The sequence below is a fragment of the Macaca thibetana genome, chromosome 19 (assembly GCF_024542745.1).
Source record: "Macaca thibetana thibetana isolate TM-01 chromosome 19, ASM2454274v1, whole genome shotgun sequence".
In the NCBI taxonomy this organism is placed as follows: Eukaryota; Metazoa; Chordata; class Mammalia; order Primates; family Cercopithecidae; genus Macaca; species Macaca thibetana.
The window spans coordinates 30,079,085-30,102,090 of record NC_065596.1 but is presented as its reverse complement, the minus strand read 5'-3'; the positions used below and the strand labels follow the sequence as shown (position 1 = coordinate 30,102,090).

Sequence of the window (23,006 nt, the reverse complement as noted above, 5' to 3'; positions counted from 1 at the left end):
TGTTGCCCAGGCTGGAGTGCAGTGGCACAATCTCCTCTCACTGCTACGTCCACCTCCCGGGTTCAAGCGATTCTTGTGCCTCAGCCTCCTGAGTAGCTGGAATTACAGGTGCGTGCCATCACGCCCAGCTAATTTTTGTATTTTTAGTAGAGACGAGGTTTCACCATATTGGCGAGGCTGATCTTGAACTCCTGATCTCAGGTGATCTGCCTGCCTCAGCCTCCCAATGTGCTGGGATTACAGGTGTGACCCACCACACCTGGCCTGAATCTTTTGCTTACCCATCCGATCCGTGGCAGACTGTCCTCAAACATCTGCTGGCCCCTCTTCCCTGCAGAAGGATTTGAGGCCCCATCCTGGGGAACTCGGACATGGCCACACTCACTTTGGCCAATCACATGAGGGTGGAGGTGACAGGTGTCACTTCTAGATGGAAGTCTAAGGGTCTGGGGAATGGATGGTGGAGGATGCATGGAGAGAGCGCCTCCATCAGCCAATTTTCCTGTGCCACTCAGAGGAGTACAGGGATCCTGCCAGCCCTGGGTGAGCGCAGGGAGTGTAAGCAACAAACTAAAGTTGTGGTTGTGGCCCACGCAGATTTGGGGGTTGTGTGTTACTGCAGCAAAGCCTCACCCGTCGTGGCCTTCACCATCCATTTCCCTTCCCTGATCCCTCTGCCTGCCTCACTTCCTGTTCAGCCTGGGTTAGCTGCCTTGTGGCACTGACTGATCAGACCTTCCATCTGGCTAGAAAGAGAGGCAGAGATACAAGCCCCAATAGCTCATGTGGCCCATGGACAAAGGACCTGCTCTAGCTCCTTCCTGACCAAGTCCTGGGGCCCCTCAATGTGTGTCCTGCCCTACTGCCCTACCACCTCTAGGGAATCTCTGTGGCCTTCCCAAAGACTCCTCTCTCTCTCTTCCTTTTTTTTTTTCTTTTTTTGAGACCGAGTCTCGCTGTGTTGCCCAGGCTGGAGTGCAGTGGCACGATCTTGGCTCACTGCAAGCTCTGCCTCTGCCTCCTGGGTTCAAGAGATTCTCCTGCCTCCACCTCCCAAATAGCTGGGATTTCAGGTGCTGCCACCATGCCTGGCTAATTTTTATAATTTTATTTATTTATTTATTTATTTATTTTTTTTTTTTTGAGACAGAGTCTCGCTCTGCCGCCCAGGCTGGAGTGCAGTGGCGTGATCTTGGCTCACTGCAAGCTCCGCCTCCCGGGTTCACACCATTCTCCTGCCTCAGCCTCCCGAGTAGCTGGGACTACAGGCGCCCGCCATCTCGCCCGGCTAGTTTTTTTGTATTTTTTAGTAGAGACGGGGTTTCACCGTGTCAGCCAGGATGGTCTCGATCTCCTGACCTCGTGATCCACCCGTCTCGGCCTCCCAAAGTGCTGGGATTACAGGCTTGAGCCACCGCGCCCGGCCTAATTTTTATAATTTTAGTAGAGACGGGATTTCACCATGTTGCCCAGGCTGGTCTCGAATTTCTGACCTCAAGTGATCCACCTGCCTCAGCCTCCCAAAGTGCTGGGATTACAGGTGTGAACTGCCACGCCCAGTTCGGAAAACCCCATTTAAAAAAAAATTTTTTTTTTGAGATGGAGTCTTGCTCTGTTGTCCAGACTAGAGTGAAGTGGTGTGATCTCAGCTCACTGCAACCTCTGCCTCTTGGGTTCGAGTTATTCTCCTGCCTCAGCATCCTGAGCACCTGTAAACTGGGATTACAGGTGCCCGCCACCACATCCAGCTAATTTTTGTATTTTTAATACAGACAGGGTTTCACTATGTTGGCCAGACTGCTCTCAAACTCCTGACCTCAGGTTATCCGCCCACTTCGGCCTCCCAAAGTGTTGGGATTACAGGCTTGAGTCACTAAGCCTGGCCTCTGAAAACTCCCCTTTTATCTTAAACTAGTAAGAGTGGGTTTCTTTTTTTTTTTTTTTTTGAGACGGAGTCTCGCTCTGTCGCCTAGGCTGGAGTGCAGTGGCCAGATCTCCGCTCACTGCAAGCTCCGCCTCCCGGGTTCACGCCATTCTCCTGCCTCAGCCTCCCGAGCAGCTGGGACTACAGGCGCCCGCCACCTCGCCCGGCTAGTTTTTTTGTATTTTTTAGTAGAGACGGGGTTTCACCCTGTTAGCCAGGATGGTCTCGATCTCCTGACCTCGTGATCCGCCCGTCTCGGCCTCCCAAAGTGCTGGGATTACAGGCTTGAGCCACCGCGCCCAGCCAAAAGTGGGTTTCTTACATCAAAAAGAATTCTACTTCAGGTGTGGTGGCTGACGCCTGTAGTCCCACACTTTGAAAGGCTGAGGTGAGAGGATCGCTTGAGGCCAGGAGTTCAAGACCAGCCTGGGCAACATAGGTAGACCCTGCCTATTAAAAAAAAAAAATTACGCCGGGCGCGGTGGCTCAAGCCTGTAATCCCAGCACTTTGGGAGGCCGAGACGGGCGGATCATGAGGTCAGGAGATCGAGACCATCCTGGGTAACACAGTGAAACCCCGTCTCTACTAAAAATACAAAAACTTAGCCGGGCGAGGTGGCAGGCGCCTATAGTCCCAGCTACTCGGGAGGCTGAGGCAGGAGAATGGCGTGAACCCGGGAGGCGGAGCTTGCAGTGAGCTGAGATCCGGCCACTGCACTCCAGCCTGGGTGACAGAGCGAGACTCCGTCTCAAAAAAAAAAAAAAAAAAAAAAAAAAAAAAAATTAGCCAGGCATGGTGGTGCATGTCTGTGGTCTGAGCTACTCAGGAGGCTGAGGTGGGAGGATTGAGCCCAGGCCGAGGGTGCAGTGAGCTGTGACTGCCCCACTGTACTACAGCCTGAAAAACAGAGCAAGATCCTTTATTTAAAAAATCAACAGCTGTGTGCGGTGGCTTAAGCCTGTAATCCTAGCACTTTGGGAGACTGAAACAGGCAGACCGCTTGAGGTCAGGAGTTTGAAACCAGCCTGGCCAACATGGTGAAACCCCGTCTCTACTAAAAATACAAAAAATTAGCTGGGTGTGGCGGGCAAGCCTGTAATTCTAGCTACTCTGGAGGATGAGGCAGGAGAATCGCTTGAACCCGGGAGGTGGAGGCTGCAGTGAGCCAAGATGGTGCCACTGCACTCCAGCCTGGGCGACAGAGAGAGATTCTTGTCTCAAAAACAAAAAACAAACCAAAAAAACCCACCCACAACCAGAATCCTAAGGCAGTGGTGTGCTGAAGCGGCTCATATTGGCTCAAGGGAGCTGACCTGTTAACAATTTAGGATCTCGGCTGGGCATGGTGGCTCACGCCTGTAATCCCAGCACTTTGGGAGGCCGAGGTGGGTGGATCACAAGGTCAGGAGATCCAGACCATCCTGGCTAACATGGTGAAACCCCGTCTCTACTAAATGTACAAAAAATTAGCCGGGTGTGGTGGCAGATGCCTGTAGTCCCAGCTACTCGGGAGGCTGAGGCAGGAGAATGGCGTGAACCCGGGAGGTGGAGCTTGCAGTGAGCTGAGATGGCGCCACTGCACTCCAGCCGGGGCAACAGAGCGAGACTCCGTCTCAAAAAAACAAACTAACAAACAAACAAAACCCAACAACAACAACAAAAACCAATTCCGGATCTCTCAGCCAGTTGTTTAATCACCTGTACCTTGAAATCCGGCACGGTGGGAGCGTTTATATCATGGAAATTGACAAAAGTCATATAGGAGGACTTTAATTTTATTCCAGAGAGCTCCTTTACTGCGTATGGATTCCGGGGCCGTGAAAAGGCAGAGAAAACCAGTGAGCAAGAGCTGCCAGATAGAGAAGACAAGAAGATATGAGAGTCCTAAGGTCCTGTCCGGGGTCCTCGGGGGTCCCCCTTCTCTGTTTCACAAACACAGCATTGTGTTTCACAAGCACAGCAGCTCCTGAGCTGCTCAACCTCAGAACTAAAATGGCCTTGAGCCAGGTGTGGTGGCGCATGTCTGTGGCCCCAGCTACATGTGAGACTGAGGCATGAGGATCCCTTGAGCCCCAGAGGTCGAGGCTGCAGTGGACTGAGATTGTGCCACTGCGCTCCAGCCTGGGTGACAGAGCCAGAACTTGTCTCAAAAAAAAAAAAAAAAAAAAAAAGCCTCATATCTGCCAGAAGTTGCTACACCCTTTCTTCTCACAGAAGCATAGCTAGGGTTTGTCAGAGACTTTATTTATTCCCCACAGAAGGGGAAAGTCCCAGGTGTCTGCGGGGGTGCATTTCCCCTTGGTCTGAGGTGTCCAAAATGCAGCAGGTGGCGCTCAGGCATCAGTCCCCCATAGGCAGCCACAGGGCCTTGGTCCGCGCCGATCGCAGCCCCAGCTCCGGGCCTGCCCCCTCGGCCTCCTGGTCCCAGGCCCGCAGGCAGCCCCTGTTCACCCACACCGGTTTGAGGTTTCCTGCTGAGGCCCACTCCACAAACTGGGAACCCTGAGGTGGGGAGAGAGGGGGGTCAGCACTTCTGCGGGCTTGTTGCTAAGCACCTGCTTCCTCCGCGATGAGGACTGTTACTGATCAGGGGCTTCAGGCTGGACCTGTGCTCTGTAGCTGCAGTGCTCAGTTCCTTCCAAGCAAAACTTCCAGATGGTAGGGAAAGGCATTTGACCCAGGGGTTAGGGAATTTCCTCTCCCTTAACAGCCCATGTTGAGAGGAATGAGGCCCAAGGCTCTTGTCAACAAGTTCACATCTGTTACCAACAGGTGATTTAAGAGAGTGGACAGTGGGGCGCCGTGACTCACTCCTGTAATCCCACCACTTGGGGTGGCTGAGGCAGGCAGATCACACGAGGTCAGGAGTTTGAGACCAGCCTGGCCAATATGGGGAAACCCCATCTCTACTAAAAAAAAAAAAAAAAACCCAACAATTAGCCAGGCATAGTGGCGAGTGCCTGTAGTCTCAGTTACTTGGGAGGCAGGAGAATCACTTGAACTCGGGAGGCAAGGGTTGCAATGAGCCGAGATCGTGCCACTGTATTCCAGCCTGGGCGACAGAGTGAGACTCTGTCTCAAAAAAATAAATAAATAGCGGTGGCTCATGCCTGTAATCCCAGCACTCTGGGAGGCTGAGGCGGGCGGATCACGAGGTCAGGAGATCAAGACCATCCTGGCTAACACGGTGAAACCCCTTCTCTACTAAAAATACAAAAATAAATGAGCAGGGCGTGGTGGCGGGCGCCTGTAGTCCCAGCTACTTGGGAGGCTGAAGCAGGAGAATGGCGTGAACCTGGGAGGTGGAGCTTGCAGTGAGCTGAGATCACCCCACTGCACTCCAGCCTTGGCGACAGAGTGAGACTCTGTCTCAAAAAAACAAAATAAAATAAAAATAAATAAATAAATAAATAAAAATTAAAAAAAAAAATAAAAAAAAGAGCAGACTCAACCAGTCTGCTCCAGATCACTTGAGCCCAGGAGTTTAAGATCAGCCTGGCCAACACAGAGAAACCCCTGTCTCTGCAAAAGAAAAAAATTAGCCGGGCTTAGCTGGGCATGGTGGTGCATGCCTGTGGTCCCAGCTACTCAGGAAGCTGAGGTGGGAGGGTGACTTGAGCCTGGGAGGTTGAAGCTGAAGTGAGGTATGATTGCATCTGGGTGACAGGGTGAGGCTCTGTCTTAAAAAAAAAAAAAAACACAAAAAAACACTGTACACTGTGGGCCTCCAAATCTAGGGTGTGGTCCTTAGCAACGGGCCGTCCACTGAGATGAGGTCTTCGGGCTGGACAGCTCTCAGGCCCTTGTTGCTAAGGACAGCCTCTTCCTTAGTAACTGGAGTACTAAGGGCGGGGCCTCAGAACCTTGTTGTCAAGGAGTTTCTCCCCTTAGCAACAGGAGTTCTAAGAGGGCGGGGCTGTGTTTCCGGAAAAGGAGCCTGTTTGAAGTTTGAGATGCTGAAAATGGCAAAACAGAACAAAGAGCACCTGGGCGGATCCGAAATACCACATGGCCTGGACGTCCTGGTGCAAGGCCAGGCAGCGGGTCAGATGGTCCCGGTCTCCTGTCACCACGTTGGCCAGGCCTGCTGGAAACAGGGTTGCCATGTCCTAGGGGATGCAGAGAGTGGGTGGGTTGGGAGGGCCATGGGGGCAGGGCAAGGAGTGGGCATCCAGGGGGTGTCCATGGGAAGGAATGGGACGGGGGTGGGGGGGCGGTCTTGGACGAGAAAGCCCCAGGTCTGGGCTGAAGAATGGGCACTGGGTCCCCAAGGAGTGAAGGTTTGGATGCTGGGGCTGGGGGCAGCATGCGTACCACGGAGGGTGCGGTAAGAGCCAAGCTCCTGCCGAGTTTGAGCGTTTTTCTGTTGCCCTGAGGCTACCGGGAGGAGAGGCAGGAAGGCAGGGGGATATACCTGGCAGACCTCCAGGGCCAGCAGGGGACAGGCCGCGCTGGGCACCATGACCACAGTGTTGCCGTAGGCCAGGGCGGGAGCCAGCAGGGACACGAAGGCAAGCAGGGGCCACTCGTCCGGACACACCACAGCCAGCACACCCAGCGGCTCCCGCAGGCGCAGCACAGGTCCTCTCAGCCCCGCTACCTGCAGGGACAGGCGGGTCACGCGTGGGGCAGGGGAGCCCCGCCCACAGTGAATGAGAGACCGAGTTCCTCCACGTCCTTCCCAACACCTGGTGTTGTCCCAAACCGCACCCTTGTGGAAGCGCCCGCCATTTCGCAGACTCTGGTCAAAGTGAATCATTCCACGGGGGTTCGGGCGGTGAGAAACATCCTGCACAACCAACCTTCCTTCCTTCCTTCCTTTCCTTCCTTCCCTTCCTTCCTTTCCTTCCTTCCCTTCCTTCCTTTCCTTTCCTCCCTTTCCTTCCTTCCCTCCTTCCTTTCCTTCCTTCTTCCCTCCCTCCCTCCCTCCTTCCCTTCTCTGTTTTTTTTTGAGATGGAGTCTTGCTCTGTCGCCAGGCTGGAGTGCAGTGGCACGATCTCAGCTCACTGCAACCTCCGCCTCCCAGGTTCAAGTGATTCTTCTGCCTCAGCCTCCCGAGTAGCTGGGATTACAGGCGCCTGCCACCATGCCCAGCTAATTTTGTATTTTTAGTAGAGATGGGGTTTCACCATGTTGGCCAGGCTGGTTTCAAACTCTGGACCTCAAGTGATCCACCCACCTCGGCCTCCCAAAGTGTTGGGATTATAGGCGTGAGCCACCGCGCCTGGCCAATTATTGTATTTTTAGTAGAGATGGGTCTTTACCATATTGGCCAGACTGGTCTCGAACACCTGATCTCAAGTGATCCAGCCTGCCTTGGCCTCCCAAAGTACTCGGATCACAGGCGTCAGCCACCGCGCCTGGCCCACTCTTATGTTTTTTCTCTTTTCCTTTTTTTTTTTTTCCTTGAGCAGGGTCTTACTGGGTAGCCCAGGCTGGAGTGCAGTGGCATGATCACAGCTCACTGTTGCCTTGACCTCCCAGGCTAAAGCAATTGTCCCACCTCAGCCCCCTGAGTAGCTGAGAATACAGGTGTGTACCACCAGGCCCAGCTAATTTGTTGTTTTTTGTAGACATGAGGTTTCATTGTGTTGTCCAGGCTGGTCATGAACTCATGGGCTCAAGTGATCCACCTACCTCAGCCTCCCAAAGCACTGGGATTATTTTCTTTTGTTAAAAAGAAATACGGTGTTAGGGGGTGGGAGGCAAGGGGAGGGAACTTAGAGGACTGATCAGTAGGTGCAGCAAACCACCATGGCACGCGTATCCCTATGTAACAAGGCTGCACGTTCTGTACACGTATCCCAGAATTAAAGTAAAATAAAAATAAAAAAGAAGGCTGGACGCAGTGGCTCACACCTGTAATCCCAGCACTTTGGGAGGCCGAGGTGGGCGGATCATGAGGTCAAGAGATCGAGACCATCCTGTCTAACACGGTGAAATCCCATCTCTACTAAAAATACAAAAAAAAAAAAAAAAAAAAAAAAAAAAAAATTAGCTGGGCATGGTGACAGGCGCCTGTAGTCCCAGCTACTCGGAAGTCTGGGGCAGGAGAATGGCATGAACCTGGGAGGCGGAGCTTGCAGTGAGCCAAGATCGTGCCACTGCACTCCAGCCTGGGCGACAGAGCGAGACTCCATCTCAAGAAAAGAAAGAAAGAAATATGGTTTGGCCCATGATAGAGTTTGGATGTCCCACCCAAATGTCATGTTGAAATGTAATCCCCGGCCAGGTGTGGCGGCTCACGCCTGTAATCCCAGCAATTTGGGAGGCCGAGGCAGGCAGATCACCTGAGGTCAGGAGTTTGAGACCAGTCTGACCAACAGGGAGAAACCCTGTCTCTACTAAAAGTACAAAATTAGCTGGGCACGGTGGCGCATGCCTGTAATCCCAGCTACTCAGGAGTCTGAGGCAGGAGAATTGCTTGAATCTGGGAGGCAGACCCATGAACTGAGATCGCACCATTGCACTCCAGCCTGGGCAACAAGAGTGAAACTCCGTCTCGGGAAAAAAAAGAAAAAAAAAGAAATGTAATTCCCAATGTTGAAGGCGGGGCCTGGTGGCAAGTGATGGCATCATGGAGGTGGATTCCTCATGAATGGTTTAGCACCATCCCACTTGCTACTGTCCGCGAAGTAGTGAGTTCTCCTGAGATCCAGTTATTTAAAAGTGTAGCACTGGAGGCTGGGCGTGGTGGCTCATGCCTGTAATCCCAGCACTTTGGGAGGCTGAGGTGGGCGAATCACCTGAGGTCTGGAGTTCGAGATCAGCCTCAACATGGAGAAACCCCGTCTCTACTAAAAATACAAAATTAGCCAGGCGTGGTGGCGCATGCCTGTAATCCCAGCTACTTGGGAGGCTGAGGTAGGAGAATTGCTTGAACCTGGGAGGCGGAGGTTGCAGTGAGCCGAGATCGCACCATTGCACTCCAGCCTGGGCAACAAGAGCGAAACTCTGTCTTAAAAAAAAAAAAAAAAAAAGCGTAGCACTAGCTGGGTGCAGTGGCTCACGCCTATAATCCCAGCACTTTGGGACGTCAAGATAGGCAGATCACTTGAAGCTAGGAGTTCGAGATCAGCCTGGGCAACATGGCGAGTCTCTTGTCTCTACAAAAATACAAAACCACCCAGTCGTGTGTGCTGGTGTGTGCCTGTGATCCCAGATGCTCAGGAGGCTGAGGTGGGAGGCTCGCTTGGACCTCGGAGGTTGAAACTGCAGTGAGCCATGATTGTGGCACTGCATTCCAGCCGGGTGACAAAGGGAGACTGGTGCCAACAGGCCTAGCTAATTTTTCTATTTTTTGTGGAGACATGGTTTCACTATGTTGCCCAGGCTTGTTTCAAACTTTTGCCTCCCAAATTGCTGGGATTACAGGCGTGAGCCACCATCCCTGGTAAGGTGTTTTTTTTTTTTTTGTGACACAGGGTCTCACTCTGTCGCCCAGGCTGGAGTGCAGTGGCGGGATCTTGGCTCACTGCAACCACCGCCTCCTGGGTTCAAGCAATTCTCCTGACTCAGCCACCCGAGTAGCTGGGACTACAGGCGCCCACCACGGTACCCAGCTAGTTTTTTGTATTTTTAGTCGAGACCGGCTTTCACTATGTTAGCCAGGAGGGTCTCCATTTCCTGACCTCGTGATCCATGCACCTCGGTCTCCCAAAGTGCTGGGATTACAGGTGTGAGCCACCGCGCCCCCAGGTGTTCCTTTTTTCTTTTTTTTTTTTTTTTTTTTTGAGACGGAGTCTGGCTCTGTTGCCCGGGCTGGAGTGCTGGAGTGCAGTGGCCGGATCTTAGCTCACTGCAAGCTCCGCCTCCCGGGTTTACGCCATTCTCCTGTCTCAGCCTCCCGAGTACCTGGGACTACAGGCGCCGCCACCTCGCCCGGCTAGTTTTTTTGTATTTTTAGTAGAGACAGGGTTTCACCGTGTTAGCCAGGATGGTCTCGATCTCCTGACCTCGTGATCCGCCCGTCTCGGCCTCCCAAAGTGCTGGGATTACAGGCTTGAGCCACCGCGCCCGGCCTCCTTTTTTCTTTTCTTTTTTTTTTGAGACGGAGTCTCGCTCTGTTGCCCAGGCTGGAGTGCAGTGGCATGACTTGGCTCCCTGCAAGCTCCGCCTCCCGGGTTCACACTGTTCTCCTGCCTCAGCCTCCCGAGTAGCTGGGACTATAGGCGCCCACCACCACGCCCGGCTAATTTTTGTGTTTTTAGTAGAGACAGAGTTTCACTGTGTTGGTCAGGCTATTCTTGAACTCCTGACCTCTTGATCCGCCCGCCTTGGCCTCCCAAAGTGCTGGGATTATAGGCGTGAGCCACTGCGCCCCCAGGTGTTTCTTTATAGCAATGCAAAAACCGCCTAACAGCCCACTAAATTGATTTTATGGTCCAGGAATGGGTCGCTATCCATCATCTGGCAAACGCCGCTCTACGAGGCAGGTTGTGTGTCCACTCACTGTACAGATGAGGAAACTGAGGCAGGGAGAGGTGAAGCCACTTGCTGATGATCCTGCTGTGGAAGGCAGTGGGGCTGGGCCTGGATCCCAAGCCTGGCTCATCTCACAGCCTCTAGTCTGAGCCCCACCCCACCTGCCCAGCTCGCCCACGTGCCCACAGATCCTTCACCTGCAGGGTGTGGCCTTGGGCCTGCGCCCGGGCCCCCCATGCCCGAAGTCGCCTTGCACTCAGCTCCACCTCCACCTCCGCAGCCTTGAGCTCCACTCCCTGCCTCTCCAGCCTTGAGGCCAGGGTAGATTTCCGGCGTTCCAGTGCAGCCGCCAGGGCCCATAGCAGGGCCGCCCGGGCCCCTGGGGACTGGCCCGCCCAGCTGTGGGCAGACAGTGCACAGTAGGGGTTGGCATCCTGGTCTTGGCTTTCCTGACACCCCACCTCTGTCCACAGCCCCTACCCTGGGGGCCCAGCTTCCCAGTCCACCAACTGCTGGGGGCCCAGGCTCCCCTCTCTACCATGCCATGACCCCTGGGCTTTCCCGTGTGACCCCTCTTACCCAGGGAAAGCCTGGTGAGCGGCCTCCACGGCACCTCGGATGTCCTTGGCTCCACCCTCAGCCACGTAGCCATGGAGGTTGCCGGACGAATCCTGGATAGGCCTGGAGCTTCGGGCCCCAGGAGCCTGGAAACGGCCCCCAACGAAGAGCCCATAGGGGGGTGCTGGGCTGGAGTAGGATGGGGCATGAGGAGGAGTCCTGAGCCCTCAATCTGCTCAGACCTTATGCTCTACCCCACTGGGAAGACCGCCTCGGCTCCCGTGAGCCTCTGGGGCACCCCAAACCCCTGTTCCCATGAGCCTCTGGGGGACCCTAAACTCCAGCTCCCATGATTCACTGGGGGACCCTAAACTCCTGCTCCCATGAGCCTCTGGTGGACCCTAAACTACTCCCATGAGCCTCTGGGGAACCCCAAATTCCTGCTTCCATGAGCCTCTGGAGGACTCAAAGTTTCTGCTCCTATGAGCCACTCGAGGACCCCAAACCCCTGTTCCCATGAGCCTCTGGGCACCCTAAACTCCTGCTCCCATGAACCTCTGGCAGACCCTAAACTGCTCCCCTGAGCCTGTGGGGCACCTCAAATTCCTGTTCCCATAAGCCCCGGAGGACCCAAAGCTTCTGTTCCCATGAGCCTCTGGGGGACCCTAAGCTCCTGCTCCCATGAACCTCTGTGCTCCCATGAGCCTCTGGTAGACCCTAAACTCCTGCTTCCTTGAGTCTTTGGGGGTACCTTAAACTCCTGCTCCCATGAGCCTCTGGGGGACCCCAAACTTCTGCTCCCATGAGCCTCTGGGAGATTCCAGGCTTCTGCTCCCATGAGCCTCTGGGGACCCTAAAATCTGACTCCCTTGAGCCTCTGGGGGACCCCAAAATCCTGTTCCCATGAACCTCTGGGGGACCCTAAACTGCTCCCATGAGCCTCTGGGCGACCCTAAGCTCCTACTCCTTCTGCTCCCATTAGCCTCTGGGGCACCCCAAGCTTCTGCTCCAGTGAACCTCTTGGGGACCCCAAGCTCCTAGACCCATGAGTTTCTGGGAGAGCACAGACATTCATGGGGCAGAGCTGAGTCTCAGCAGGCCTGGGGTGGGGAAAGTGTGAGGCCACAATGTGGTACTCAGCAGGACCATAAGACAGCTTGGACGGACCTTGCACCAGCCCTCCTGTCCATGGGGAAACGGGCATCAATTTCCCTCTCCCCGTTCACACCCCCAGACCACTGGCCCCCAACGACTCACCTGGGCCCTATTTCAGGCCCAGCCGGCAGGGTTGAGGGAACAGCAAGGCCAAAGGTGTCATAGTTCAGGTTCTTGGAGAGGCAGGACAGCCAGGCAGGGGTCCCTGAGGGCCGCAGATACTCATACAGCCCCTGTGAGAAGGACAGTGTCAAGAGGATGCAAGGGGCACGTGAGGCTGGATGCAAGTGTCAAGGGCACGGCGGGGAGCGGGGCTGGTGACGGGGAGGGGATGTGCTCACGTCTGGGCCCCCATGCCAGGAACACCCACTCTCCTTACAGCCGCCTGTGGGCACCGAAGGGTCTCTGAGGCCGTGGGCATTGATCCAGACGGTGCCCACCTGGAGCCTGTGGGGAAGATAGAGACGTCCGACACAGGAAAACAGATGGTGGCTGGCTGGGAGAGGGGTGAGTTAAAGGCGCAGGGAGCGACCCAGGGAGAAGGGAGATGAAGACAGGAAGAATGAGGAGAGGAGTGAGCGCCTGGGCCACGCAGACTGACCCGTAGCCCAGCTCCAGTGCCTGGCCCAGCCTCTCGCTCCACACGCTGGCGCTGCCCCCTCGGGGCGTCCCGTTGGCCAATGCCAGTGCTTCCTTGGCTGTGCGGAAGGGGGAGGCCACAACCACAGGCCACGGCACCTGCAAGGGGTGATGGGGAGGCTCAGGCCTCTGGGGCCCACCCACCAGGAAGGGGCCCAGAGCAGGTAGCAGCCCCCTGCCCGGGTCACACGGTCACCCCAGGGGCTTCCGCAGGCACGGAGCTGCTGCCCTTGGCTGGCAATGGGTAGGAGCTCTACAGACCTCAGGGGCTCACCTCTGCCCGGGCACATGGGGAGGCTGGGGGCAGGTTGGAGACCAAGGTTGGAGGATAGAATGGGTGTTCTGAAGGCACATCGCCAGCCTGGAACACCTAGGGAGAGAAATGATCTAGAAGTCGACCTCCAGTCCCTGCCTGCTGAGACCCAGGAGTGCAGGCTCCCAGCCCCTCCTCCCTCAGACCCAGGAGTCCAGACCCCAGCCCCTCCTCCCTCAGACCCAGGAGTCCAGACCCCAGCCCCTCCTCCCTCAGACCCAGGAGTCCAGACCCAGCCCCTCCTCCCTCAGACCCAGGAGTCCAGACCCCAGCCCCTCCTCCCTCAGACCCAGGAGTCCAGACCCCAGCCCCCTCCTCCCTCAGACCCAGGAGTCCAGGCCCAACCCCTCCTCCCTCAGACCCAGGAGTCCAGGCCCAGCCCCTCCTCCCTCAGACCCAGGAGTCCAGACCCAGCCCCTCCTCCCTCAGACCCAGGAGTCCAGGCCCAGCCCCTCCTCCCTCAGACCCAGGAGTCCAGACCCCAGCCCCTCCTCCCTCAGACTCAGGAGTCCAGACCCAGCCCCTCCTCCCTCAGACCCAGGAGTCCAGGCCCAGCCCCTCCTCCCTCAGACCCAGGAGTCCAGACCCCAGCCCCTCCTCCCTCAGACCCAGGAGTCCAGACCCCCCCCCCCTCCTCCCTCAGACCCAGGAGTCCAGGCCCAACCCCTCCTCCCTCAGACCCAGGAGTCCAGGCCCAGCCCCTCCTCCCTCAGACCCAGGAGTCCAGGCCCAGCCCCTCCTCCCTCAGACCCAGGAGTCCAGGCCCCCAGCCCCTCCTCCCTCAGACCCAGGAGTCCAGGCTCCCAGCCCCTCCTCCCTCAGACCCAGGAGTCCAGGCTCCCAGCCCCTCCTCCCTCAGACCCAGGAGTCCAGGCTCCCAGCTTCTCTTTCCTTAGACTCAGTTGTCCACGCCCTGCTCCCTCTTCCCTCGGACCCAGGAGCTGGGTCTCCAGGTCCCTCCTCCTCAGACACCCTCAGTCTGTGACCCCTGCCTCACCTGTGCACCCTGGCTCTGTGCCTCACGCACAAAGCGCTGGACCAGGTCACATGCAGCAGCCCCCCGGGCCCCCATGTCCACGGCCCCATCCAGCCCTCGGCCACTCCGAAGCCGCCCCATCCGCTCCTGCAGTCGTCTCATGGCTTCGTCCCACACAGACTCCTGGATAAGGAGCCTGAGGCCACCCTGTGAGGAAAAAGGGCGTCAGGAGATCACGCCATTGCACTCTAGCAAGTTGGTGATCTGAAGAGTGAAGACAGAGGCTGGAAAACTAGGGACATGGACACTCAGATAAATCAACAGTCCCGAAGAACAGAGAGGCCGGGTGCGGTGGCTCACGCCTGCAATCCCAGCACTTTGGGAGGCCGAGGCGGGTGGATCAACAGAGGTCAGGAGTTTGAGATCAGCCTGGCCAACATGGTGAAACCCCGTCTCTACTAAAAATACAAAAATTCGCCAGGTGTGGTAGTGGGCGCCTGTAATTCCAGCTACTCGGGAGGCTGAGGCAGGAGAATCACTGGAACCCGGGAGGTGGAGGTTGCAGTGAGCTGAGATTGCGCCATCGCACTCCAGCCTGGGCGACAAGAGCAAAACTTCGTCTCTCAATAAATAAATAAATAAATAAATAAATAAATAAATAAAAATGAACACATATAGAAAAACAAAACAAAACAAAAAAACCCAACAAATAAAATGAACAGAGACTCAGGACCCCAAGGCCTGGAGACAGACACCTACAGCCTCTAGGGTGTGAGGGGACAGGAGTGCACGGGTCTCACCGGGCCGCGGTCGGACCAGGCGGCGTCCACAGCACCCTCCACAGCCGAGTCGACGTCCGCTGTGTCTGTCAGCAGCAGCAGCGACTCCGTCCCCAGCGCTAGGCCCAGCTCCGCACACTCACCCGCCAGGGTCCGTCGAAGGGCACGGCCTTCCTAGGGACCCCCCGCCAATTCAGCCGCGGGAGGAGCTTTGCAGCCCCCAGACACGTTCCACCACAACCCCTGTCCTGAAGGTACCTCCAGGGCTCCGCAGAAGGCCACCTTCTGGATTCCAGGCTGGGAGGCCAGGACGGGCACCAGGGAGGTAGGGCCACTGATGACATTCAGGATTCCTGGGAACGGGCCCAGCTCCCCTGACAGCTGGGCCAGGAGGAGGGGCGTCGGAGAGGCCGGGGGCACGAGGGCCACCACAGTGCAGCCTGGGGAAGCGGAGCAGCTCAAAAATTCAGGAGTCCAAGTCCCAGCCCCTCCTCCCTCAGACTCAGGAGTCCAGACCCCGGCCCCTCCTCCCTCAGACCCAGACTCAGGAGTCCACAGACCCAGGAGTCCAGACCTCAGTCTCCCTCCCTCAGACCCAGGAGTCACACCCCCAGGACCCAGGAGTCCAGGTCCCGGCCCTTCCTCTGACAGACCCAGGAGTCCAGACCTCAGTCCTCCTCCCTCAGACTCAGGAGTCCAGACCCCGGCCCCTCCTCCCTCAGACCCAGGAGTCCAGGCTCAGCCCCAGGAGTCCAGACCTCAGTCTCTCCTCCCTCAGATCCAGGAGTCCAGGCTCACCCCCCTCTCCGCCCCCCCAGCCCCTCTTTCCTCAGACCCAGGAGTCCAGGCCCCAAACCCCTCCTCCCTCAGACCCAGGAGTCCAGACCCCGGCCCCTCCTCCCTCAGACCCAGGAGTCCAGGTCCCAGCCCTTCCTCTGACAGACCCAGGAGTCCAGACCTCAGTCTCTCCTCCCTCAGACCCAGGAGTCCAGACCCCCGGCCCCTCCTCCCTCAGACCCAGGAGTCCAGACCCCAGCCCCTCCTCCTCCCTCAGACCCAGGAGTCCAGACCCCAAACCCCTCCTCCCTCAGACCCAGGAGTCCAGACCCCCGGCCCCTCCTCCCTCAGACCCAGGAGTCCAGGCCCCCCGCCCCCCCTCCTCCCTCAGACCCAGGAGTCCAGACCCCCGGCCCCTCCTCCCTCAGACCCAGGAGTCCAGACCCCCGGCCCCTCCTCCCTCAGACCCAGGAGTCCAGACCCCCGGCCCCTCCTCCCTCAGACCCAGGAGTCCAGGCCCCCCGCCCCCTCCTCCCTCAGACCCAGGAGTCCAGACCCTGAACCCCTCCTCCCACAGACTCAGAAGTCCAGGCCTCCAGCCCCCTTGTCTCTCAGACTCGAGTTTGGGCCTGACAATCCCCGCCTTTCTCAGACCCAAGAGTCAGGACCCCCCAGGCCATCATTTACCCACAGCCAGGGCAGGGCAAATCCTCCACATCATCTCAAGGAAGGAGAATGTGGGTGGCAGGATGAGACCAATTACTCCTGCAAGAAGAAAATGAGGCGAGAGACAAAACAAAACAAAACAAAACAAAAAAAAACAGTCAGGCGTGGTGGTGCATGGTTGTAGTCCCAGTTACTTAGGAGGCTGAGGTGAGAGGATTTTGAGCCCAGGAGGTCAAGGCTCACAATTATAGTGAGCTATAATTGCACCACTGTACTCCAGCCAGGGTGACAGAGAAAGACCCTGTCTGAAAAAGAAAAAGAATGAGGGGACTGGACGTGGTGGCTCATGCCTGTAATCCCAGGCACTTTGGGACGCCGAGGTGCGTGAATCATCTGAGGTCAGGAGTTGGAGAGCAGCCTGACCAACATGGTGAGACCCCCTTCTCTATTAAAACACAAAAATTAGCTGGGTGTGGTAGTGGGCGCCTGTAATCCCAGCTACTCGGGAGGCTGAGGCAGGAGAATCACTTGAACCCGGGAGGCGGAGGTTACAGTGAGCCGAGATTGCGCCACTGTACTCCGGCCTGGGTGACAAGAGCGAAACTCTGTCTAAAAGAAAAAGAATGAGGGGATTGGAGCTGGCACTGCTGGGTCATGTGAGAGGAGAGGGCTAGGGACTCCAGGGTCTCACCCATGGGCTCCCAGCCTGCCAGTGCCTCCTCCTGGGTGGATGCCTGGATTGCATGGTAGTGGAGAAGCTGCTGGGCCAGCTGGACGTCCCCGTCTCGAACCTCTCGAACAGCCCGCCCAGTCACCAGGGATTCCAGGGTCCACAGCAGTCGCTGGTGCTTCTGGATCACCTTGGCCAGCCTGTGGAGAAAGCAAGAGGGTGCTCATTTTCCAACAGGCCTCAGCCTCACAGAGTTCTGGACTGCTCCTATATACCTGGACTACAATCCCCATGAGTCCGAGGCATCCCCACCATTTACCTGGGGCAAAGGGCAGTGAAGATCTGTGGGAATTGTAGCCGTGGAAACACAAACCTGAGGATGCTGTGTAAAGGTCTTGGCCGCTGGAAATCCCTGAAGCTTCTGGGAAATTGAGTCTTAGCTTCTAACCCCAATTGCATTTTGGGAAATGGAATCTTTGTCTCTAGCTGCCCCCAAAGCAGCTAGGAAATGGATTTAGGGGCTTCACCAGCTCTAGTGAACTGCTGAGAAATGGAGCCCCAATGCGCTTCAAGAGTCCTGTGAAGTACAGGCTTCGCGGCTTCTAGTCCCAGTGAATAGTGGACAACGGATGCATGTTTCGACCACTACTGCCCCCAGCACATACTGGGAATCTGAGCCTTAGCTGCAAATTAATTCAGTGGGATCTTGGGAAATAGCCTTTGTTCCCATGGTCTCAAGTGGATGCTGCGGGTCCCCGCCTCCCAGGGTCCACACCTCAGCTGCATCACCTGACCAGGTGCTGGGCCCGGACGACGCCAGGGTGGGCACTCCAGCTCTTAAATGCCGTCCTGGCTGCCTCCACGGCTGCGGCCACATCCTCGGCCTGTGCCTGCAGGCAACTGGCCAAGTTCTCTCCTGGGGAGAAAAGTGGAGGGACTCAGATGGGAGGAGAGATGGCGGGGAGCCCATGTCAGGTCTGGAGGGGGCTGAGATTTTCGGAGCCTGGATCAGCCCAAAGGTGTAAAGCTGGTCCCCATTCTCTGCTGGGTCACGGCTATGATCACCTCCAGCGCAAGGAAGGGATTTTCACAGACAGCAGTTTCACAAAGCCTCCACAGAGACCCGGAACCATAATTAGGGTGACTGGTTTCAGAAGGAACCAGACATTGCAGTCCCTCTCTCACCACCAGCTGCTTCCTGCCCTCAGGGCCCTAGGCAAGGGGAATGGGTGTTGGTGGGTAGGGCTAGAGGGCACAGATACTTCTCTTCCACTAATGACTGGGGGACATCTCGTACCTGTGATGGGATCCTGGCAAGGCACTGAAGTCCTGTGTTCAGGCTTTAACCACTTCCCATTCACATAGTGGCCCAAGCACCGGTCCTGGGTGTCCAGCCAGGCCTGGGGGAAGGTAGAGACAGTTTGGAAAGGGGCTCGGGAGGAGCTGGGGCAGTTCAACCCCTACCCAGAATCCTCTAGGAGGGGACATCTGTCTCCCTCTGCTCCATCAGCTAATTCTTTTCCTCTTATTGCTTTAGAAAAAAAAAGTTTGGCTGGGCGCGGTGGCTCAAGCCTGTAATCCCAGCACTTTGGGAGGCCGAGACGGGCGGATCACGAGGTCAGGAGATCGAGACCATCCTGGCTAACACAGTGAAACCCCGTCTCTACTAAAAAAACAAAAAAAAACTTAGCCGGGCGAGGTGGCCGGCGCCTGTAGTCCCAGCTACTCGGGAGGCTGAGGCAGGAGAATGGCGTGAACCCGGAAGGCGGAGCTTGCAGTGAGCTGAGATCCGGCCACTGCACTCCAGCCTGGGTGACAGAGCGAGACTCCGTCTCAAAAAAAAAAAAAAAAAAAAGTGCCGGGCGCGGTGGCTCACACCTGTAATCCCAGCACTTTGGGAGGCCGAGGCGGGCGGATCACAAGGTCAGGAGATCGAGACCACGGTGAAACCCCGTCTCTACTAAAAATACAAAAAATTAGCCGGGCGCGGTTGTGGGCGCCTGTAGTCCCAGCTACTCGGGAGGCTGAGGCAGGAGAATGGCGTGAACCCGGGAGGCGGAGCTTGCAGTGAGCCGAGATCGCGCCACTGCACTCCAGCCTGGGCGACAGAGCGAGACTCCGTCTCAAAAAAAAAAAAAAAAAAAAAAAAAAAAAGTTTGTGGTAAAATACAGCATTTCTTTTTTTTTTTTTTTTTTTTTGAGACGGAGTCTTGCTCTGTCGCCCAGGCTGGAGTGCAGTGGCCGGATCTCAGCTCACTGCAAGCTCCGCCTCCCGGGTTCACGCCATTCTCCTGCCTCAGTCTCCCGAGTAGCTGGGACTACAGGCGCCCGCCACCTCGCCCGGCTAGTTTTTTGTAAAATACAGCATTTCAATGTATACACTTCAGCAGTTTAGAGGCATTCTACGCATTTACAGTGTTGTGCAACCATCACCACTCTCTAGTTCTAGAACATTTTTCCTTTTATTTTTTTTTTTTGAGACAGAGTCTCGCTCTGTTGCCCAGGCTGGAGTGCAGTGGCATGATCTCGGCTCACTGCAAGCTCTGCCTCCTGGGTTCATGCCATTCTCCTGCCTCAGCCTCCCAAGTAGCTGGGACTACAGGCGCCCGCCACCACGCCCAGCTAGGTTTTTTGTATTTTTTAGTAGAGACGGGGTTTCACCGTGTTAGCCAGGATGGTCTTGATCTCTTGACCTCGTGATCTGCCCGCCTTGGCCTCCCAAAGTGCTGGGATTACAGGCGTGAGCCACCGCGCCCGGCCCCCTTTTTTTTTTTTTGAGATGGAGTCTTGCTCTGTCACCCAGGCTGGAGTGCAGTGGCGCGATCTCGGCTCACTGCAAGCTCCGCCTCCCGGGTTCAAGCCATTCTCCTGCCTCAGCCTCCCGAGTAGCTGGGACTACAGGCGCCCGCCACCACGCCTGGCTAATTTCGCTTTTTGTATTTTTAGTAGAGATGGGGTTTCACTATGTTGGCCAGGCTGGTCTTGAACTCCTGACCCCAAGTGATCTGCCTGCCTTGGCCTCCCAAAGTGCTGGGATTACAGACGTGTTAACATCTTTAATTCATTCAATTAGAGTCTCAACTGAGTCCTTGGGCTGGTGCCACAATAGTGGCGCCTATTTGGAGTCCACTTTGGGAGGCTGAGGTGGGCTGAGCCTAGGAGTTCAAGACCAGCCTGGGCAACATGGTGAAAGCTCATCTCTTCAAAAAATACAAAAAGTTAGCTGGGTGTGGTGGTGAGTGCCTGTAGTCCCAGCTACCTGGGAGGCTGAGGTGGGAGGATCACTTGAGCCCAGGAGGTGGAGGCTGCAATAAGCTAAGATCACACCGCTGCACTCCAGCCTGAGTAACAAAGCAAGGCTCTGTCTCAACAAAAAAAAAAAAAATTTTTTTTTTTTTTTTTAACCATATCTCACTCACCACATCTCCTCCATATTTCTTTCTTTTCTTTTTTTTTTTCCTTTGAGATGGAGTCTTGCTCTGTCGCCCAGGCTGGAGTGCAGTGGCTCGATGTCTACTCACTGCAAGCTCCGCCTCCCGGGTTCACGCCATTCACCTGCCTCAGTCTCCCAAGTAGCTGGGACTACAGGCACCCGCCACCGTGCCTGGCTAATTTTTTTTTTTTTTTTTGTATTTTTAGTAGAGACGGGGTTTCACCATGTTAGCCAGGATGGTCTCGATCTCCTGACCTTGTGATCCACCTGCCTCGGCCTCCCAAAGTGCGGGGATTACAGGCGTGAGCTACCACGCCCGGCTTTCTCCTCCATATTTCTTTTTTTTTGAGACGGAGTCTCACTGTGTCTCCCAGGCTGGAGTGCAGTGGCGTGATCTCGGCTCACTGCAAGCTCCGCCTCCCGGGTTCACGCCATTCTCCTGCCTCAGCCTCCCAAGTAGCTGAGACTACAGGCGCCCGCCACCACGCCCGGCTAGTTTTTTGTATTTTTAGTAGAGACGGGGTTTCACCATGTTAGCCAGGATGGTCTCGATCTCCTGACCTCGTGATCCACCCGCCTCGGCCTCCCAAAGTGCTGGGATTACAGGCTTGAGCCACCGCGCCCGGCCTCTCCTCCATATTTCTTTCTCATCCTGGTCACATCTTCTCTGCTGCTAAATCCAAAACACACTGCTCACTTTCTCCTTCTACAGATTCTCCTAGCATCTCTGATGTCACATATTCCTGATTTTTCTCCTACTGGCCTTTCTCCTTTTCTTTTCTTTTTTTTTTTGTTTTGAGACAGAGTCTCGCTCTTGTCGCCCAGGCTGGAGTGCAATGGTGCGATCTTGGCTTACTGCAACTTCTGCCTCCTGGGTTCAAGTGATTTTCCTGCCTCAGCCTCCTGAGTAGCTAGGATTACAGGTGGCCGCTACCATGCCCAGCTAATTTTTATATTTTTAGTAGAGATGGATTTTCACCCTGTTGGCCAGGCTGCTCTCAGACTCCTGGCCTCAGGTGATCCACTCGCCTCAGCCTCCCAAAGTGCTGGGATTACAATCATGAGCCACCATGCTTGACTTCTGTTTTCTCTTTAAAGCAAAAAAAGTTACTTAGAAGTTCCAAACTCAAACGTCCACAGGGAAAAGAGACATCTGTGAGATAGTCAGGGATATTTGATCATGAACTGGCCATTAGATGACATTAAAGAATGATTGTTGGCTGGGCATGGTAGTTCACATCTGTAATCCCTGCACTTTCCCACACTGAGACAGGAGGATTGCTTGAGCCGAGGAGTTTGAGACTAGTCTGGACAGACACAGCAAGACCCCATCTCTACAAATAAAAATGAAAAATTTGCCAGTCATGGTGGTACACACCTGTAGTCTCAGCTACTCAGGAGGCTGGGGTGGGAGGATTGCTTGAGCCCAGGAGTTCCAGGCTGCAGTGAGCTGTGATTGTGCTACTGAACGCTAGCCTGGGCAACAGAGTAAGACCTTGTCTCAAACAAACAAACAAAAAACAAAAACAAAAAGAATGAGTTAATGTTGTTAAGTGTGGTAACAGACCATGGTAGTTTTGTAACAAAATGAACTCTTATCTGTTAGAAAAAAGGATTCAAATATTTATAGGAAAATACTGTGGCCGGGCGCGGTGGCTCAAGCCTGTAATCCCAGCACTTTGGGAGGCCGAGACGGGCGGATCACGAGGTCAGGAGATCGAGACCATCCTGGCTAACACGGTGAAACCCCGTCTCTACTAAAAAATACAAAAAACTAGCCGGGCGAGGTGGCGGGCGCCTGTAGTCCCAGCTACTCGGGAGGCTGAGGCAGGAGAATGGTCTAAACCCAGGAGGCGGAGCTTGCAGTGAGCTGAGATCCGGCCACTGCACCCCAGCCTGGGCGACAGAGCAAGACTCTGTCTCAAAAAAAAAAAAAAAAAAAAAAAAAAAGAAAATACTGTGACATCTGGGATTTGTTTAAATTACTCCAAAGAAAATACAGAAGGAAACAGCACTGGGATAAATGTTGATGATGGTCAAAGCAGAGTGATGGGTAAATAGGAATTCAAAATAAATGCTAATTATTCTGTGGAAGTTTGAAAATTTTCCCCCAAAAGAAAAACAAAATTCCAAAAGAATGTCCAGAAGGTTCCAGGAGGCCTGAGAAGAGGGCCTGGATGAGAAGAGGAGCTTGCGATTCATTGAAAAGACAGGAGCTATTGGTTCCAGATGATTTTTGTCAGGGAAGTTGAGCCAAAGTTTGACACATTTTGGAATTTTATTTTCAAGAGGACCTCCCGGATGTTTACATGGAATCAATTGTCCAGCATTTCACATTTTCAAAAATAAAGTTTAGGCCAAAGAAAACATGTTTGTTGGTTGAGTCTGGCCCAGAGAACATGGGTCTGAAATGCAAGGGCTCAAGTCCAAGTCTCAGCTTCACTTTTTATGTTTTATTTTTATTTTTATTTTTTTGTTTTGTTTTGTTTTTTGAGACGGAGTCTCGCTCTGTCGCCCAGGCTGGAGTGCAGTGGCGCGATCTCGGCTCACTGCAAGCTCCGCCTCCTGGGTTTACGCCATTCTCCTGCCTCAGCCTCCTGAGTAGCTGGGACTACAGGCGCCCGCCACCGCACCCGGCTAATTTTTTGTATTTTTAGTAGAGACGGGGTTTCACCGTGGTCTCGATCTCC

At 55.1% G+C, this 23,006-nt stretch overlaps 2 protein-coding genes across 7 annotated transcripts in view; both read right to left on the bottom strand.

The window, feature by feature from the left end:
• RPL13A (ribosomal protein L13a) overlaps window positions 1-23,006 on the bottom strand; it is a 75,608-nt gene that overhangs the window by 18,228 nt on the left and 34,374 nt on the right. The gene's annotated exons all lie outside the window — the stretch shown is intronic.
• LOC126943097 (40S ribosomal protein S11) overlaps window positions 1-23,006 on the bottom strand; it is a 54,583-nt gene that overhangs the window by 27,824 nt on the left and 3,753 nt on the right. Inside the window, exons 2-17 of one of the 5 annotated variants that reach the window (XM_050771465.1) lie at window positions 18,181-18,283; window positions 17,673-17,799; window positions 16,905-17,083; window positions 16,235-16,312; window positions 15,029-15,210; window positions 14,792-14,944; window positions 14,013-14,198; window positions 12,977-13,072; window positions 12,665-12,801; window positions 12,405-12,510; window positions 12,166-12,296; window positions 10,930-11,097; window positions 10,548-10,749; window positions 6,340-6,525; window positions 5,912-6,034; window positions 4,149-4,427 (exon numbers count right to left, since the gene is read on the bottom strand). In XM_050771465.1, the coding sequence (XP_050627422.1) occupies window positions 4,266-4,427; window positions 5,912-6,034; window positions 6,340-6,525; window positions 10,548-10,749; window positions 10,930-11,097; window positions 12,166-12,296; window positions 12,405-12,510; window positions 12,665-12,801; window positions 12,977-13,072; window positions 14,013-14,198; window positions 14,792-14,944; window positions 15,029-15,210; window positions 16,235-16,312; window positions 16,905-17,083; window positions 17,673-17,799; window positions 18,181-18,283 (2,319 nt within the window). In that variant the 3' untranslated portion in view covers window positions 4,149-4,265. Of the gene's footprint in view, window positions 1-4,148; window positions 4,428-5,900; window positions 6,035-6,339; window positions 6,526-6,562; window positions 6,567-10,547; window positions 10,750-10,929; window positions 11,098-12,165; window positions 12,297-12,404; window positions 12,511-12,664; window positions 12,802-12,976; window positions 13,073-14,012; window positions 14,199-14,791; window positions 14,945-15,028; window positions 15,211-16,234; window positions 16,313-16,904; window positions 17,084-17,672; window positions 17,800-18,180; window positions 18,284-23,006 lie in introns of those variants that run through there. The other 4 variants (XR_007721700.1, XM_050771466.1, XM_050771471.1 and 1 more) reach the window with 4 other exon arrangements.